This window comes from Ailuropoda melanoleuca, chromosome 1 (genome assembly GCF_002007445.2).
Source record: "Ailuropoda melanoleuca isolate Jingjing chromosome 1, ASM200744v2, whole genome shotgun sequence".
NCBI classification, from domain to species: Eukaryota; Metazoa; Chordata; class Mammalia; order Carnivora; family Ursidae; genus Ailuropoda; species Ailuropoda melanoleuca.
The window spans coordinates 55770539-55790422 of record NC_048218.1 but is presented as its reverse complement, the minus strand read 5'-3'; the positions used below and the strand labels follow the sequence as shown (position 1 = coordinate 55790422).

General features: G+C 38.6%; 1 protein-coding gene across 5 annotated transcripts; it reads right to left on the bottom strand.

The window, feature by feature from the left end:
- Positions 1 to 717: 717 nt before the first annotated feature.
- Positions 718 to 19644, bottom strand: SLC35A5 (solute carrier family 35 member A5). 5 transcript variants are annotated; one of them, XM_011222481.3, is made up of 7 exons: positions 19413 to 19644; positions 18432 to 18577; positions 13842 to 13940; positions 12368 to 12501; positions 9706 to 9773; positions 2480 to 3260; positions 718 to 1123 (listed from the first exon to the last, which is right to left on the bottom strand). In XM_011222481.3, the coding sequence occupies exons 1-7, from the start codon at positions 19451 to 19453 to the stop codon at positions 1055 to 1057; spliced, it is 1338 nt and encodes a 445-aa protein (XP_011220783.1). In that variant the 5' UTR covers positions 19454 to 19644; the 3' UTR covers positions 718 to 1054. The 5 variants fall into 5 exon arrangements, with proteins under 5 accessions (XP_011220783.1, XP_011220787.1, XP_034514236.1 ...); XM_011222485.3 differs by having other exon boundaries at positions 18432 to 18573; XM_034658345.1 differs by lacking the exon at positions 19413 to 19644 and adding an exon at positions 19229 to 19385 and having other exon boundaries at positions 12368 to 12498; positions 18432 to 18573.
- Positions 19645 to 19884: the final 240 nt, after the last annotated feature.

The following is a 19884-nucleotide window of genomic DNA, read 5'->3' as shown; positions in this document are numbered from 1 at the left end:
ATAACTAATACAATGAAATGGCTCCTTAGTTCTCTAAAATCTGATAATCCAAAAGTAATGAGGTCAAACCGAGAAGAAAAAAAGTCCACTGTGGCTTGTTTAAATGACTGAAAATCCAAGTGAGAACTGTGGTAATTGGGAACCAACTTTTACCTAAAGTGAAGCTTATTAGTGTAGAAAAATATCAAAAGATAATCACTGAAAATCAAATTCCCTATGAATTTCTAAAAATTAAAATTCTAATATTTTGTTTCTGAAAAATTGCTTCTTTGGCAAAACATTTGGTATAGACTACACTGCCCTCAAATCAATGTTGTAGCCAAATGGTAAAGTCCTTCCACCAAACTTTTTAGAAAGAATCACGTTCCTTTTTAACTGCAAAATGAGTATCTCCAGGGCTTCAAAATTCAGCCTAGGTGATATTTATAATGATACATAAGGGAACACTTTAGCATGCAGAATAGAACTACATTCATAATTATGAATATCTGGAAAACTGATTACTATTTGTATATTTATAGGGTACAGCCAACGTGATTATTACAAGTCTTTTGGACCCCTAGAGGACAAGGAAGATAACTTGGGAATGTGTCTTGACGACTTACCAAGTACCATTAATGCAGTCTCCATACTCTTTTTTTTTTTTTTTAAAAGATTTTATTTATTTATTCGACAGAGATAGAGACAGCCAGCGAGAGAGGGAACACAAGCAGGGGAGTGGGAGAGGAAGAAGCAGGCTCATAGCAGAGGAGCCTGATGTGGGGCTCTCCCACAACGCCGGGATCACGCCCTGAGCCGAAGGCAGATGCTTAACCGCTGTGCCACCCAGGCGCCCCAGTCTCCATACTCTTACTCCCGTGTCAGTTCCTTAGAATGCTTTAGCCTTTGGGTACTCTAAGCCTTGGATGGAACTGTTTCGGGAGTGGTTAGATATATGCAAAAGAGTATTATGCTTTAGAAATGTTCTTGTTTATCAAAGTGAAGAGATAAATATTACACATGCTGAAGATGTGAAAATAAGGTTTCTGAGAGCTGCCAATCATTGGGGTACCAATTAGAAAGTATCTTCATCTGACTCAATATCACTTTTTGGTTTGGTAAGTCTTTCCAGTTCTTCTCCATCCTAAAAGGAAATATGAGATCAGTAATTACTTAAAACAACACTAGAAATGTAGCATTTTAATGATTACTAAGGAGAAACCCTACTGGCAAATTTATTTCGTTAAACTACAACTATCATCTAGTCAATGAAATTAGATAGATACTTATGTTCTTGGAAAGTTAATTTTAGACACATAATGAGATCACAAAAAATCAATGTGCATCTCAGTACTTCAATTTGAAAACCAACAACCGGAACGCAGTAAGGGGCACCCTCTGCTGGTCTTGAGGGAAATAACAAGTGGTCGGAGAACTAAGTATAAAGTAGGCCCTCCCCTAAAATCGGTAATTTTTTTTACCTAAAAAGTACAGTAAGCGGTGTCATCAAACCATCGGAAAAGAATACAGGACTTTTGAAACTGTACTCTGGCTGATATCAGGGCATCTGGGACCCACCCTTCTAACTTTTTCATCTTAAGAATCTGTTCTGTCACTACCTCAGAGACATTACTGATGGAAACACCACCACAAACTAAAAGACAAGAGATGATTTTCCCAAAGAGTGAAATGTTCATTTTGTGAAGTACTTACTATTTTGTGTATTCATGAAAATTCTAAATTTAAAGCTAGTTAGAGGAGTTTATTTCATCTTTTAAACATATATCTAACTCCTTACTTGAATCTCCAAAAGACTATTATTAATCTGCTAATACCATCATGGATAGACCTTCCTAGAAAAATTATAAGCAACTGGCGGAATAATACGAGAAGATACTTTTCTCTTACTTATGAAGATCATTTTGAAAACCATCTTCTTAATGAGGTAAGGCCTGCCCTTCTGGCACACTGGGGTTCATGAGTAACTGAGGGAAAATCAAGGAGCCAGGACTTCCACTTATACTAAACAAGACTTATTCATGTCAAAGACCAACTTTTCTTATGAATGAGGCATATTGCCCTATGGTGGGTGGAAAGAGTAATGGACTAGGAGTCAGACCTCATGGGTTTAGTATAGTTTTTTTACGTACTATATATAACCCACTTAGCCTCTTTGAGTCTGTTTATTCATTTACCAAACTAGGAAGACTGGACAAGATAACCTGTGGGACATCTCCCAGCTCAACGGCTCTACAACATTACAAGATACAACTAACACATAAGGTCCTTGAGACTGATTTATGCTTTTTCTCGACCCCTTACAGCATTATCATGAGCCCTTGCACACCTAAGTCCAGTGAATGTTTGTTGAATAATTTTTCAAAGTCACAGAAATCCAATACATCCTTTGAAAAACAAGCACTGCCCAATTTCTTTTCTTGTATAACTGTGCACTGAATTTGGGAAGAATAGGCAAAAGGCAGCATCCTCACAAACTTACCCCACTGGAGCGCTCCCAGAGGCTGCCGCTGAGATCTCGGACTCTTTCTTGCCTAGGTGCGCACTCCAGACCTGGAGACTTGCTGGCTTTGTAAATAAATATGGAGAGAAGAACTGAGGGCGCTTCTAAGAAAAACTGCAGGGAGGGCCTGAAGTCAAAGACCAGGACTGATACTGTTGTGATGATGACAGTGGTGACCTGGGCCATCAAGACATGGAACATGTTGTCCAGGAACTTGAGAATAAAAGCCACCGAGAGGCCCTGGAATGCAGTCACAAAAATAAGAGCGACTGAAAACGCATTGTGGCCATAGAAGACCCCGCAGTTCCTAATCTGATCACGGTTACTGCTCTGCAGGCCCAGTGTCAGTCCATTAAAAAGAATGCCAAAGAAATAGAGTTTGCTGTTTTGTATGAAGATGCTTTCAGCGAGCTGGTTCCCTTCCTTTAGTATCTTTTCATTATAGATATTGGCCATTGAAGAAATAAAACATTGGACTATAATAAGCACATGACCCAAACCGAGATGGATGTGACTGAAAACCATGGCTGTGGTGTTCCACTTTGCTTCAGGAAAAGTCCATGCCTTTGCCGTGCAATTGCCTTTTCTGGGGCACTCATTTCTGAAAATGAGGCAGGCATTGGATGGGCTGAAGAAGGCATCGTGATGAAATCCATGTCCTGCCAGGTTATGCTGTGAAGTTTCAGTCCCAGCAGTGAGGGCCACAATAGACAAGAACAGAATCAGGAGGGAAGCCCATTGTATCCAGTTTAGATACCTCCTGTTCGAAGAGGAAAAACAAGGTTTTACTGCTGTTCCCTCCTCCTCCTTTCCCATATCGACTGTTCCTACTGAAAACTCCGATACTTAAGTACTTGGTTGAATAAATTGTACTCAGTTTTTGCTAGCATTCCCAATTCAAGTTCAAAAGAAACCTGTTGGCGTCTCTGCTTCTAAAGCATGATATTTTTAGTCACCTTTGTAATAAATTGTCCCTTAATGCCATTCAGTCATTTCTTTTCATTGTTACATTTCCTTTTAACTTTAGATTTAACTAAGTCTCCTTTTTACCTCCAAAGCTGATCATAGACCTTTGTAACAATAACTTTTTACTTTGCTATGAAGTAAGTATGGCAGAGATTCTCAACCTGATTTCCATCAACCTGAATTTGGAGCTTTAGAAATCCATGAATCCTAGCAGTAGGTGCCAAATCTTCTAGACAGGTGAATTCTTGACCCCACCCCCACCAATCCCATGAGACCCTTCAAAGCTGTCAAATTTCAAAGGTGTTTATGACCCAAAAAAGATTTAAGGAGGGAGCCTGCTCCTAGATCTGTGGTCTAATCATAAAGCATTTTACAGCAAACTACTGTTTGGGACAATAAGGAAAATATTTTTAATGTTTCGGTTTACAAAATCTTAACAATGCTTTATTTCTTTACTTATTTTGCCTAACCACAAACTTGTGCGATATAGAAGACATACATTATTGTCGATCTATTTTGTGGATTCATTCAGTTCAACAGACATTTAAATAAGCAGCTATTATGTGCCAGGCTACTCTGAGCCTGGGGAGAGAAGACTTGATCTTCATCCCAAGGAATTTACAATAGGGGAAGAGCCTTGAAACTAAATAATGTAAACGTAATGTGTGACAAGTGATACATAGAACAACTGGGGCACAATAAGGAAGGAACCCTTGAGTCTGTAAATGGAGTCAGATGTTGTTTCAAAGAAAAAAATGACACTTGAGGTGAAACATGAAAAATAAACTGAAATCTGCCATGTGAAATGGCAGTTGGTGGTATGCCCAGGCACAGGGAAGAGTCTACACAAAGGCAACAACAACAAGAATATACAATGTTGACTAAGGAAAGAGGAGCAGCCAACTCAGGTGGGGGACGATACGGAGATCTGAAGGGGAACAAAATCTTCAAGTTTAAAGATCAATTAGTCAGATGAAGAAGAGGGAACACACACACACAGAATATAAGCAAAGGAAGAAGTGTAAAGCAACAGGTAAGGTATGAAAGGTTACAAGGTTACAGTAAATGCTTTGGAGCATTTACTGGACACCTACTATGGGTCAGGCAATTTCTGTTCTAAGGAAGGAAACAGTGCTCGAGAGCTTAACGGATTTTCCTAAGGTCACATGTTTATGAAAGAGCAACGAAGGGATCTGAGCCATGGTTTGCATGTCTTCCTTTTGGACCGATGCACCTCTTAAGTACAATGCCTAAGAATAATGAGTTCCCAAGGTGCATACATAGGACGAGGTGTCTGATTTCACCAATGCTTCCATAGAGCTTCATGAATTGAAATTGGTATGTGCACAGATCAGCCTAGACAGCAGCACACATGTGCACATTATCATGTCTTCTCATGTATGTACTTTCAAATAACCAGATCTAGCATTTAGTTATGAGGTTAGCATAGCCTGAAGCTATGAGGTCAGAAACTGTGTACTAATCACGTAAATTTCTAAAGGCGTGGCAGGTACGCAGTAAGTGGTAAAAAGCAAAGTGATTGGAAACAGAAAAGACAGATGAAAAGTATATGCCCAATTTATAAAAATCATTATACAACCAATTATTGGACATCAAGACAAATATATATTATAATTATATATAATATAATCTATAATTCCTTTAGAGGTCTTCAATTCTGACGGCTAATAGATTTTCCACTAACACTGACATTGAGAAAAAAGAACCTAATTAAGCAAAGCCTTAAACAAATTAATCAGTACCACTGCAAATATTGCTCATTCAAGGTAATGTTCTAGAAGAATGTAAAAATTATTAAGTGTTAGGCTGAAAATGGTAGATTTTCAGCAAAGAAAATAAAGCTTAATAAATTATCCCATAAAGTCAGCTGAGAATAAGTGCTCTTATAAATGACTGTGCTTGAATTTGCTTCTCACAGTTTAGTGAAAGCAAGAGTAGAAACTCGCCTAACTGATCTCTCCACTGCCCCGGTAACCAAACCATTCAGATTGCTGATCAGAGCTGACTGCTTACATCCAGAAGACTATCTACCTGAGGGTTTCTGCTCCCAAATGAACTGCTTGCTCACAAAGAGTCTCTGTTCCTAACTGTGTTTTTGCCAGGTGACCTCATTATTGTAATCAGATATTTAATGATTACATAAATGATAAATTATGAGCAAAAGAAAAGGATTGCTATTTTTATGAAAAGTTGGATGCTTGAAAGATTAATTAAAGGCAAATTACTCACAAAATAACCTGCCTTCAAACTGCGTACAGATGAGCTAATTATAAGATTAAGAAATAAATAATGCCTGAGCTCTTTAAAACATTGATGAATGGACATTTACACATCTTAAGCTGTTTAAAGTATGGTTTTTTTTAAAATGATTCACCACTTTGAGTTTTCCTAATAACTAAACAATTAAGTCCAAATTCTGTTAGATAAGAGCATCTCTACCATATCTGGTGATAGTAAAACAGGGCAGAACACAAAAATGAAATGAAAGACTCACAGGACTTAAAAAAAAAAATTGTACACAAAACATTTCTTAGTAGCACAGAGAGTGACCAGTGGCAGATGTATAACAGGAAATTATAAAAAAGAATTATCAAGTGAATGATTTTGAAGAAATGCTTGTACCAGTGAGGGCACATTTTATTTTCCTGCTTATTTGGAGAGTAATTTAACATTACCATAAATTCTAAGACACCCATCATGTGTCAAAATGTTTTTCATTGATTTTTTTCCCCAACGGCTTCTTTTTGAAGATATCAGGGAAATTTATATACATTTTTTAGATAAAAGTGCTTGTTTGGTTATCCTTTGCCCCCAGATCTGAATGTTCAGGTTGATACCTAAACATTCTAAAGTCTAATTAAACAAAATAATACAACTTTGCCAAGCCTTAAGAGCAACCTAGTAAGGCTTTGAGGCATAATGCCTGCCATCAGTTTCTACTGTGGACCAGTGGCTATACTTCAAAGAACAAATCTACACATTCACATGGGGTTTCTCTAGAACATCTGGTAAGACATTTGCTTGGTGATATTTTTCTTTCTACCACTTTCTAACTCTTCCAACTAATTCTTGCCTGTATAGCCTTACCCTCTTTATCTGTATGAGAAAGGTATTTGATGGCTCTGCTAGAGTCAAGTATAAGACAACAGCTTTGATATTCTAAACGTAGGGGCTGGGGGGCTGGGGTAACAGGGTGATGGGCAATTAAGGAGAGCACGTGATAGTGATAGAATGAGCACTGGGTGTTATATACAACTTGAACTCTACCTCTGAAACTAATAATACACTATATGCTAATTAATTGAATTAAAATAAAAAATAGTCTAAATGCAAAATGAGTTATGATAAACATATTAAGAATATGTAATAAGACTCAAGCTGCTACTCCTGGGTCAAAATTTTATTGCTAAGGGGAAAAGAACATTAAATGGTTCACAAAAAGTAGACTGAATAAGGAAAACCAAACAACCAACATGTGCCACCAACGACAAAAAGATCAAAAGAGAGCAAAGTTGATTTAAAATGTAATAACATAACACAGTACTTGGAAGACATTCTCATAAAAGACAGTATTAGATTTTACATTATTTTAGCAATATTAAGAGTAGTTTCATTGCTGATTTGTCAATCAGTCAAATTAAGAACCCCTCTGGGAGCTAAGTTAGTGCCTGCAAAAATAACAAAAATGGAGTGATTTTATTGTCTATTTAATTAACTTCGAAGGATTCAAAACTGAGAGATATTAACAACAAAGCAAATACATGTCTAAGAATATTACTGCTCTGAATATTAAGAGGTAAAATATGTGAAAAAGCTTTTTGGAACTTTAGTTCACAATATTAATTATTATTAAAATTAGCAACAATATAACAATGTTATAATTAATAGTATGAAAAGCAAACTAAGTTTACAGTATAATTAGATTTAGATTTGGTTACAGTAAGAACTAACTTTCTAACTAACTCATTTTTAATGTTTAAAAATTAAAGATGGTAGGGGCGCCTGGGTGGCACAGCAGTTGAGCGTCTGCCTTCGGCTTAGGGCATGATCCCAGTGTTATGGGATAGAGCCCCACATCAGGCTCCGCTATGAGCCTGCTTCTTCCTCTCCCACTCCCCCTGCTTGTGTCTCTCACTGGCTGTCTCTATCTCCGTCGAGTAAATAAATAAAATCTTTAAAAAAAAATAAAATAAAATAAAAATTAAAGATGGTCATCTCTGCCCATGTGCCAGCTCTCTCTCAGCCCAACAGGAGCAGTTCACTTAGAGTTGGTCCATCTGCCTCTAACCCTGCCGCCCCACCTGCTCCCTCCCCTGTGGTCGAAGCCACCTAAATGCTGCAAAACGCCTGCCTGGTGGCTATGGGCACAGACTCAGCTTGGGATGAATCTACTGATGAACGAGGACAGTAACTTCTGCCTCCTGGGGTTGTTGTGGAGTGAAGTCTAGATAGGGCCAGCCCTTGGCCCTGAGGAGTCCTTACTGTGTTATCTTCTCCCTGTCCATCTGCAAGCCTGCCTGCCCTGTTGCCTACAAATGAGTCAGGCCAGCCCTGGATAAGGCCTTTCTGACAGGCCCCTCACCTCAACCTCTGAGCCACAGCTCATGCTCTGGAGCAAATTAAAACAAACAAACAAACAAAAATAAAAAGTATTACATACAATTAAGGGCACAGCTAGAGCTATGGGCCAATTCCAAACCTGGCAATACATATTTTATATATTTTTCGTTTGGCAAATTCAATTTTAAATTGACATAATTTTGACACAATACTTATGTATTGTATTAGGTAAGTATAATACCATGTGTACCCATAAACTGTCATTTCACAGGAAAAAATTTTTACTTAAAAAAAAAACAACATGTTTTTGAGACCCCATTATGAGACTCCCTTTTCAAATAATGGAACTTTCATTACGTGGCAGAGCCAATTTTTTTCCTTCGTGGATATGCATCTCCAATTTTATCACAGGAATCAATATAAAGATACTATTGTTTACATATAATTTCTCAGAAGTCAACTTTTTATCCTATAAAGTGACTTTAATGTTGATTTTAAAGACTTCAAGACATTTTTGGAATTAGCATTCTTTAACTTGCTAGTTGAATTACTGTCACAATTCATAAATAAAATGAAGAACCTGATGCAAAAGCAAATTTCAGTGCACTCTAACATCTAACCTGGACGAAACATGTTCATTTTTCCCCCATCTCTCACATCAACTGTTAAACTGAATGCTTCCTCGGGGTAAAAGAAAGTCTTTCAAGAACTCCATATAGTTAATGTACTGAACCCATCATGGATTCAACAAATATTTACTGAGTGCCTATGTACTAAGCCATTCACTCTTCTGTACATATAAATTATGAAAGCACATATTATGACACGGCACATCGAGAAACAAGAAATTAAAAGGGGAAGTGAATGCAAAATTTAAAAAAAACCAATCACAACAAATATAACAAGAAGTTAATTTTATTTTTATCATCATCAAGTAACAAATTAAGCTACAGTTAAATACCAAATCCCATTACACCTTAGAATATTCTGGCCTTTGCTTGGCAGCTGAGCCCATTTACTTAATAATGTTTATTTTATTCAAAGGTCTTCCTGAAGAAAGGAAACACTGGTGATAGCACTTAAAAGTTTAAAAATCTATCATTCTTATTAATTGTAATTTTGACTAGATTCCTCATGCAAATCCTCCGCCAATCACAGCTTAAATCATGTACTCCNTGCAAAAAAAAAAAAAAAATTTTAAAAAAAAAAAAAAAAAATCATGTACTCATCTCAAGTAGTTTAAGAAGGAATTTGCCACTCTTTATCACCTCCAAACTACAAATAACAAATGCATTAACAATAGTTAGGAACTTCTTGATTCCCTACTGAAGTATAGAGATTCTAGGGGGAAAAAAAAAGCTCATGAATTCTTTGTTGAAAATTTGGCACTAAAAATTAAAATAAGCTGGCCAATTCTCCTTTTTCTTTTTTTTGAGATGCTAAGAAAAAACTTTTCATACACTAGTTGCAAAGATTTAGACGGGCCAGCACTGGAGCTGCTTTCTAGATGGGTTAAACAATTTGTCCAAAACACAAAGCCAGTGAGGAATAAAATCCTGGTCCTGGGATTCAGAGGGTTCGGTGCTCTGGGTATATCATCTGAAATAAGGCTGTGCCATTTTAAAGTATGATATATGCTTTCAGAGTAAGTTACTTACTTCAGCACTATCCTGAATAGAAGAGCTGTTGTTATAATGCTAAAATTTGAGAAGATAACAGCCATGGCCTAGAAAGAAGAAGAAGATAGAGTTACAATCCAAACAAAGTAGTGACCTCAGAAATCTCCCAGCTTGCTGGTTCACCTGACAAAAAAAGCTATTTGGTCAAAATCTGAGGGGTTATTAGGGCAGCTATTTCAACAGAGGATTAAATTCCATTTTTATTGGTTATTAACGCATACAGATATGACCAAATTACTGTATAGGCTTTGAAAACGTGCTTAAATTCTGCAAACGCCTGTGTAAATAATCTGTATATGTGAATCTGGAAATGCTTAGAAACTCTAAATGTTCAGATCTACAAATAACAGTTACCTTGCTTATGAAGCATACTTTTTCAAGCTCCTCAAGTGCTTTATAGAGTTTCCACGCTCTTTCCAGGGGTGCAGGGAAGATACGTCCTATTAGGCCCGTTTATACAGTAAGAAAATTGAGGTATAGGTTTTTAAGCATCTTTACTGTTGTAGGAATTCAATCAGTTCTCCTGGTTGAACTGCAGTGACTCAGTACCAGTGATTCAATACTAAACTCATATTTGACAGTCCTTTGATTTATTCACATTGTTCCCAACACTTTTAAATGTGTTAGCCAGATCTCATAATGGTCTCTTTTCATGAATTCAATCATATTTCACACATGAGAATATTAACCTGAACACGTATATATTTTGGCTCAGAAAGTATGAAATTTCATCACCGCTCCCCGTGATTGGATCTGACAATATTACCAATTTTTAAAAACAAATCCTACTCGTTTCCTTCACTCCGCCTTTTTCCTTGCTGTCAGTTTAAGTTGACTGAACTCCAAAGAGTATTTTTCAGTAGTCTTATATAACCAGCAAATGTGGCTAATGTGTAAGTAAATTAAAGAAATAAGAATAAATCCAATAAAAACCAGCAAAAACTCCAAGAATACAACATTGTTGTTTTTCTGTTGAGTTTTTTATGGGAAGAGCTGTTTTAAGGATTTCTCAGTGTCCTCTGGAGACAAATGTTTATGAACCCCCAGGTAGGAGAAGAGTAAGAGGTGATAAGGAAAGTAAGTGGCAGATAAGAGGGAGGAGGCAGTGGCTCTGATCCATCACAATAATGGTTCAGATCACCCAATCAGGCAGCCTGGAGGCCCTGCTGAATTCTGAAAGTGCTTTCCATGCAAGAGCATAGAATAAACAAAACACCAGAGTCTTTGCCCCAAAACTGCCATGCATCTCTATTTAATTCTTCCCAACTAGACCTGGGCACAGCAATACACAGGATACGCCATGTGACCGATTTTGTAATATCTGTGGCTGTGCACAATCAGGAAGGAAGAGCAAAGCAATGAGCTGGAAGAACAAGGAAGCTGCAATCTTGCTCTCATATTGAGGACAGAGGAAAGGGATATAAATTTAGAGCTAATCTTAATAAAATACAACAACTGTGTACTCATTGATGCCAATAATTATGTTGTTGGGTACAGGAATTCTCAGATCTGAAAAACAAAGTGGAAGTAAGAATTTAAGAAAGAACAATTCTAACATTCAAAACGCTTACTAATAACACGGATCACACAGCTGAAAGGAACTTCAGGTGATCACCTGGCCCAGGTTCCTGCCTTTGGGTTGGTATGGTAACGTTATTCTATTTTACAGATGGGCAAATGACACTTACAGTAGTTGGGGGTTGCCTAATTACATAGCTTCTAAACTGTGCAGAAGAATCAAATTCCTGTTTTCTACTTAGGGCTCTACTGATCTCTCCTTCTTGTTCCACTCTCAAACTGATTTGGTTATATTTAAGAGGCTTCACATAGAGAACTAGTGCCAATAAAAGTCCTTATTTATCATAAAAATGCCTGAATATATTCTTCAAAGAAACTTAAAACACATTTTGGCAACAATGGCAATAGAAATCTTCATTTTGTAAAATAATAGGGGAAAATATACACATGCCCCAAACTGAGTAGTAATACGGAAAAGCAGAAGACCAAATTTTAATTGTGATTATGAATGGATTCCGATTATGAATGGATTTCTCAATTGGCATGGAGGATGCCAAGAGAGATGAGAGAGAAAGACCCCTAGTATTATCGGTTATAGATAACATTTATAGCTGGGAGAATGTATTTTCTACCCTTAAAAAGAATTTGTTGGTTAAATGATAGGATTAATAGAAAAAAAAGTAATCATACAAACAGAACGCATATACTACATTAAAGCAGGTATAGGAAAAAGTATCGCACTGAGTACACGATTTTCCAAGTTAATCACGGACATCTGTTTGGAGGTACTGAAAGCTGAAGTTAACAGACGTTGGGGACCATAGGATGGCTCAGCAAACAGGTAGACTGACCAAGGTTACACACAGAGAAACGGCTCCATATTCACAGGCCAGGGAGCAACCCCTGCCAAACAGTCAGCAAGTTTTCTGCAGCAATCTTTAACAGTGAGAGAATGTGGCAAGCAGATTGGGAATTCCATATTCAGATGATTCTGGTCAAACCTAAGGAAGACCACTGGGGGCAAAGAGAAACTAACACTGACAATGAAAATGATAAAAAAGATTAGTTCTGGGATTCATTTCTCTACATTTTTCCAATGCTATTTTCTATCATATTTACTTACAGGCTGTAGGTAGGAAATAACATAGAAGACGATCAAATTATCCAGGAAATAAAGAAAGGCAGGAATGGACCACTTCATGAAATTAGAGAACTCCTTCCAGGAAGCACATCTCAAGTTTCTACTCTGATGATCTTCTAAAGAAAGAAAGACAGCAATAAACAAAGGATCTTGATGAGAATGCCCATATTTTTAGACAAAGTAAGTTGTATTTGATTACTGATACAGTTGTTTGAAAGAGGCTTTATGAACTTGCTTTCATCAGTGACTATTAGCCTTAAGAAATCAAAGGTAATATAGGATTTCATTATTGTCTCTCTTTCTTCAACCCACCAACCACCATGCCTCATCAATGACAATCAGCAACACCCTCAGGAATACCTAATTCCTGTTAACGTGAAACATCACTTGAAACATCTCGGGATTCTTAAGGTTTCTCTTACTGCTATTAGAACATAAAGCCAAGAGAGAGAGCAAGAAGTAAGAATACAGAGAAAAAAAAAATCAAGCATTTATGCTGGGTTTTTTTCCCCCCAGAGGGAATCAGGAAAAGAAGATACCAGGTAAAAATTTATATATATGGGAGTAGGAAAAATTAAAATTTTACTAATCTTAGTATGAGTTACAATCCCATCTCCCAATTTCCAAAAACTTAGGAAAGTACTGTAACAAGAGAATGCAAAATAACATGCAAAAATAGAAAACAATTTAAGTATAAGCCCTGCAAATAACTCATAAATTTCATGAGATTAAGAAATGTATTTCACCAACTAGAAACTTTGAACAAATTGAAACTTTTAAAAATAAAAAGCAAGCTTCCTGGAAAAGACCTTTAATACTTTAAATTCTATGCCTACCTCACATATGAGGGCAGACCAAAGAATAGAGAGCACTGAGGCTCGAGAATTGGGGAACTAAGGTGGAGAATTAATGCATAATACATATGAAGAACCACAAAAGGCCAGATGCTTTATATGTAAGGAAGGGATGAGTATCTGCTTGATAAGTGATGAAACTGGAAGTCAGAGAAGTTAAAATAATCTGCCCCAGAATACAGTCTTTCTGACTCCAATCCACTATACTACCTCCCCTGTAGGAAATAAGGGCTGTTTTTGCAGTATGCTACATATCAAATCAGACAGCAGTGATTTAGAAAATCCTGAATTTGAATAAAAACTAACTCACTGTGTGACCCAACAAACGAACAAGTAACAAGGTAGAGCGATGGCCAAGACACGAAGAAAATGTGGGTTGCAGTACTGGCCCTGCCCCCTCCTACTCACCAATGCATAACATTTTCTCTTTGAGCCTGTTTCTCCACTTGCAAAACAGGGGTAATCATACCTAAGTTTGTATCTTAGCGTCCTCATATATAAAATTAGTGGGCTAGACTAAATACATCGAATGTTCCTTTTAGTTCTAAAATGTTTTGATTCTGTGATTTTTAACAAGTATAGAGTACCACTTCAAGACTCACCTTTCTTTACAACCCAGAATGACACAAGCACACAGAAAACTAGCTTCACCAATTCCGAGCACACATTCACAGTAGTTGGAAGATAATCATACTTGTTTTCTGAAATGTAATAAAAATTTTTTTAACTATAAATTCTGTTCCGTATAATGTTTATATACAGTTAATAATTTATAGCTATTTTTAAACTTAAAAGCTGGATTTTAATACTCGTTTTATCAAACTTCATCCAGTTGGCTTTCTCTCGCTTGGATTTTTTTTTTAATTTTATTTTTATTTATTTGACAGAGAGAGAGAGCACACATGCACAAGCAGGGGAACAGCAGGCAGAGGGAAAGGGAGAAGCAGACTCCCTGCTGAGCAAGGAGTCCAACTCAGGGCTCGATTGCAGGATCCTGGGATCATGCTCTGAGCAAAGGCTTAACTGACTGAGGCACCTAGGTGCCCCCTCTCTTGGATTTTTTAATCAATTCACCTAAGGTATTAGCTATCCCTGCCGCATTCAGTGTTTTATTATTCTTGAGTTTGATAAACAGGCTTCTGATGTTTATATCCAAGTTGCTGATAAACATGTGGAGGAGGTTAAGGATATGGGCAAAGGCGGCGTTGGGGTATGGCATTAGAAGTGGGACTCTAAACTGACCATTAGTTAGCACTCAGGGCCTGACTTATCAAAGGCTATAAATTTATCCGGCTGAATTAGAACCCAGGTCATGGTTCCTCTAGCGTGACTTGTCCACCTTGCTGGAATCAAGGTACACTCTCCGTGATATTCCCTTAGAGTATTGCCCTCTGTTTCCTATCGTGCTACATATAGCACAGTATCTGTTTGGCACTCTGGGATAAACAGTACATTGGGGTAAAAGAAGGAAGCTATTAGAGCCAAGAGGCAACTGCCCAGGGCTCTGGCTACCTCTAGGGCAGGGAGGAAATATCTGACATATACAAACCCACTGATGAGTTGGGAAGATATATCTTAACTCACAAGTCAGTTTAATTAGGAATTGAGGTTAGGTCAGTATGCCTTGGTCTTAGCTGTTACCTCTGTCTATTCCAAATGCTGACAAACAACTTGCTGTACAATTTTGCCAAGGACAAACATAAACTTTATTAGGTCCCATTTTAAGGAATGCATTTTCCCCCCTTTGAAACATTTGCTTGTTTCCCTTGGTCATGATATGAAAAACCAAAACTGGCCAAGGACAGAGGAAAAATGCCAGCTCAATATTCTTTCTCTCCAGAACACTTTTTTTCTTTTTTTCTGTGGTTTCCCTTGACCTTCTCAACCTAACCACAGTCAATTCTTTGTTCATCTCAGATCCTGTTGCATTACCTATAAGCCTTTATAACAGTCCTTGTCCCACTGTATTATAGTTACTTCTTCTGTATATGTCTTCCCTTAGAATGTAAGCTTCTTATGACAAAGGGCCCATTTTAGTCATCTTCATATAACTGGCAGGTAACAGTATTCTGCACTTAATTAATGTTCACCTGAACTTAACACTCGCCTGTTAAACTTTCTCCATCATTCGAAGTCTAGTTAAAACTTCTCCTCCCGGGGCGCCTAGGTGTTTCCATCATTAAGCGTCTGCCTTCAGCTCAGGGCGTGATCCCAGAGTCCTGGGATCGAGTCCCACATCAGGCTCCTCCACTGGGAGCCTGCTTCTTCCTCTCCCATCCCCCGCCTGTGTTCCCTCTCTCGCTGGCTGTCTCTCTCTCTGTCAAATAAATAAAATCTTTAAAAAGAAAAAAAAAAAACTTCTCCTCCCTTCTCTGAGCTTAAAGCTAGGCTGAAATTACACTCTACTATCTGCTCTCCATGACACACGAGCAAACATGCACACGGGAGAAGGAGGGGAGAGGCCTTCAGATTACAACTCTCAAATTCTTGCCGCCGCTCTAGAACTCACTTTGGCTTTTACTTATTTATTTTTACATTGCATTTCTGTCATGGTAGATCCCAACATTGACTCCGCAGCACATCAGGAGTCCCTGCACTTACCTTCTGCTCTCACTCATATACCATATTTACACTGCATCCATCCTTACTGGGCTCCCTTTAGTCCAAAGAAAGGGGCCATGATCCCAGTAGGATCCATTCTCCCCTTGAAACCTTCCTTTCTCTTCAGGAACTGTGCTCCAATAAGTATCTCCTCTGTCTTTTATTAACTGGCTTCCTCCCTCCCTTGGCCTGTACGTATGCTCAAACTGTCCCATCCAAAAAACGAAATATAAGATCCTACCCCCGCCCCAGCTATCATACTTTCTCCTTCTTTTCCTAAAATAGCATCAACATTCATTATCTCCATTTTACCCATTTTCCATTCAGGTCTTACTCCCAAGCAATCTGGTTTCTGATCCCATCACTTTATTCAAACTACCTAGTCTCTGAGATTATCAAACATCTTCTAATTACTAATTTCAAAGGGCATGCTTTAATCCCTATCTTATTATGATGATACTAAGTCCTTCGTTTCCAAACTCATTTCCTTCCCTTCTATCAGTCGTGTGCATCTAGTTCTCTTATTTTTCTAATGATTCTTTCTTAACATCTGAGTGTTGGCATGGCTCTGAAATGTTGGCATTCCTTGCAGTTCTATCCTTGGCTCTTATTTTCTCCTTCTGCATGCTGATCCCGAATGAGCCCTCTGCTCCTATGATTTTAAATGTCAATTTAATATTAATGTCTCCAAATCTGTATTCTGGAATGTTTAATGCTCACTAAACATATCCACATGAATAACTACTTCCTATTTATAAATTTAATTGGTATCTCCTTCACATACGTGATGTGCTAGATAGTGCAGAATATTGCAATGAACAAGGGCATAGCTCCTGGCCTCACGGAAGGTACCTAACTAAAACTCTATAATCTTTCTGAATTCTGTCCAACCTGCTTCTTACTAATAGCTTCCGTTTGAGCTGAGAACACCATCAATCTACTTAGCACCCCAAACCAGAAACCTTTGAGCTACACAGTATTTCATGTTCTTTAGTCTCCACATTCAATACATTCTCTGAGTCCCGTCTTTTCTATGTTTAGAGTATTTTTTGAATCTACCCTCTCCTCTCTATTCCTACCTCTATAGCCTTGGTTAGTCTTCTTCATCTGTGGCTTGAATTTACAATAACCCCGACTAGCTACTCTGCTTCCAGTCTCTTCCCGAGACCATCCTCTATCCAGCTACCATAACAGTCTCTCTCATTTTGTTTATAATCCTTTAAGCATTCCCTATCCCCCAGACTCTAGGGCCTAGAGAATGAAGTCAAAGTCCCAGCTCCTTAGCATGGCATATGAAGTCTTTAAGTATCTGATCATAACTTTCCCCTCTGGAAAAAGCAACCCTTGATCCTCCCCTTCAAATCCTTAAACTTTTTGCTCAGTGATTCTGAAGTACATGCTCTCACAATTCATCTTTTTTTTTTTTTTAACCACGTATCTATTCGTTTTTATGGATCGTTGCTTCTGTTTTGAATACCCCAGCTCACCAGTCCTCTTGTGGATCAACTTCACCTTATAATGAAGTATTCCCTGATCCCTTTGCACTCCACATCATCCTCTCCCAGACAGAATATATTACTTCCCAAACTACCTCTGCATCTTTGGTATAGAACTGCATTTATTCTACCGTATTTTCATGATGTTTCACATGTACAGCTCTCCTAATAAACTGAGTTCTTGAGAACAATGTCTATGTCTTACACACTTTGAACACTGCTACTTAATACTTGGCCTAGTGCCCAAGAGATAAATGTTAACCTCAGTAGAGACTTATCTATACATCAGACCCCCCAAGCAAACCATTAAGGGTCATGATATCATGACTTTATGTGTTCTCAATAACTTGTGAAAGGTTCTCAATACAGCTTTGTAGAATTAAACTGTTTGCCTAAATACAAATTCCTACATTAAAAAAACAAAACAAAACAAAAAAACAGAAGGGGCACCTGGGTGGCTCAGTTGGTTAAGTGTCTGACTCTTGATTTCAATTCAGGTCATGATCTCAGGGTCTTGAGATCAAGCCCTGCACTGGGCTCTGCACCACACATGGAACCTGCTTAAGATTCTCTCTTTCCCTCTCCCTCTGCCCCCTCCCCCACACCATGCACACACAAGCTCTCTCAAAAAAACAAAACAAAACAAAACAAAAACAAAAACACCCCAGAAGACTTCTTGAGCTAATAATTTTAAAGCTAATAAACTCTACTGCCATACTGGTACAGTAATTAAGACAGTACCTCACAAAAGCCAAGTGACCATACATATCCTCCTATTTCAAAAAAAGTTATGATTACACATACTGCTACAGACCTAGAGATACCTGTTCATTAAAGCAACAGTCAGATGTTATGATCTGTTCTCTAAAAGGTTCAATACTGTACTTGACTAATCCAAATTTTACTCAGCATCAAACATTTTTTTTGCTAAGGAATGAAAGGTTACAGAATGAAATTTAAGCATACTTTATTGTTTACATGAAGCAGAGTACTTGAAAAGGTATTATCTCTATTTTACACACAAGGACACCAAAGACAGGACATATAATGTATGATTAGATAGAAGTGCTCCATATAGTCCAAGTCTTAACTTACCTTCATTGGCTGAATATTTTACCAGTAGGATTCGACATGAGCTTAAAACAATGAATATGGTGGCAAGCAGGAATGTATACATTGTTGACAAGGAGCAGAACATGGGATGACCACAGCACTTGCCTTCCATTCCACTGTTTAACTGCCTTAAAGAAAAGAACATATTCGTGAGCAATGCTGCAGGCAGATAAAGCATAGCACAAATACCACTGATTAGTGAAGATCAGAAAAGAAATGTTGTAGATGGCTGGCTATGGATATACCAAAAACAAGAAAATTGAGGAGAACACGAGAAACTATGGGGAAAAAAGGAAAAAGTCAGAATTTGATAGGAGGGGAAACTCTAGACACAGAAAAGCAGTGCCACATTATAAATGCTGCCAAAAGTAGCAAGTGAGCAACTGACACTTTGGGACTGCAGAATTCTGGAGAAAGCAATTTTAACTTCCATTCCTATTGGCAACGTTACTCTAGAGGAAGAGAATTTCAGATTTCTATTGTTCTCTTCAGTAGCAGCTCTTCTCAAGAAAGTGGGAAAAGGGCTTGCTGGGAAAGATTTCGTTACAATAATGAACCAAATGGAAATATCTGGAACAGTGCTGTGAATTTATACTTTACTAGTGCTAAAAGCATAAGAGAGCTTAGAAATCAGTGACTCTAAAGTTGTCTTTTGATATGTTGAGGAAACTAAACTGTAGGCTCGGTAACTTCTCCAAAGCCTCCCACTGCAGGGACGGTGCACAGGGGTTGGGACATTGGGGAGAGACGCGCTTGAAACGTCAACACAGAGAGCCCACCTGCGCGCAGGCGTAGAGGTCAAAGAGGTACCTCCTCTGCAAGAGAAAGCCAGGTTTCCCTCCACAGTCAGGGGGTGTGTGTGGGGGGGAATCCTTCTTGTCACACATGCGCAGTTAGGAATCTCGAGCGGAGCGCCCTCCCCTCATACGCACGCGCACTTGTTTGCCAAGCGGGCGAGGTTACCTCGGTCCGTCCGAAGGGTTTTTAAATGAAGAAGCGCACATCCTAGAGCTGAGGCAGTAACTGTGTAGCTCCGCAGAAGCAGCAGTTTTTAGGGTCCATAGTTGGGAAAGCTATGGGAAGGAAAGAAAGGGAAAAAGTCTTTGCCCCCGAGCCTCCTATTCCGAAACAAAAAGCACAATAACGTTCGGACTGAGAAAGATTGGACCCGGTACCCATTGCGCAGGCGCGTTCAGTGTTACGCTTCCGGAAGGAGGGAAGAAGCGGCCTGAGCCCGCCCCAGCGCACCCTTTCTCGCGTCACGTGTCGGGAGAGTCCTGAGTCACGTGAGGCCCAAGTGGCGGCGGAGCTACGGCGAGAGAGAGAAGGGGAAGCCGGAAGGGGCGCGAGTGAAGCAAGGGGGAGAAGACAGCTCCCGAGAAGGCGAGGGGTGCGCGTGCGCCCGCCTCTCCCCCCCGAACTCTCCCCTCATCCC

What these genes read in the sequence shown, in the direction of transcription:
- SLC35A5 (XM_034658342.1), bottom strand. Translation starts at nt 19,336, where the DNA reads ATGTGTGACAAGAAGGATTCCCCCCCACACACACCCCCTGACTGTGGA. An exon ending in ATTCTGGGTTGTAAAGAAAG is followed by an intron (nt 12,502 to 13,841) that starts GTGAGTCTTGAA and finishes TTCTTTCTTTAG; the next exon opens with AAGATCATCAGAGTAGAAAC. An exon ending in TCTGGGAGCGCTCCAGTGGG is followed by an intron (nt 1,124 to 2,479) that starts GTAAGTTTGTGA and finishes ATTTCCTTTTAG; the next exon opens with GATGGAGAAGAACTGGAAAG.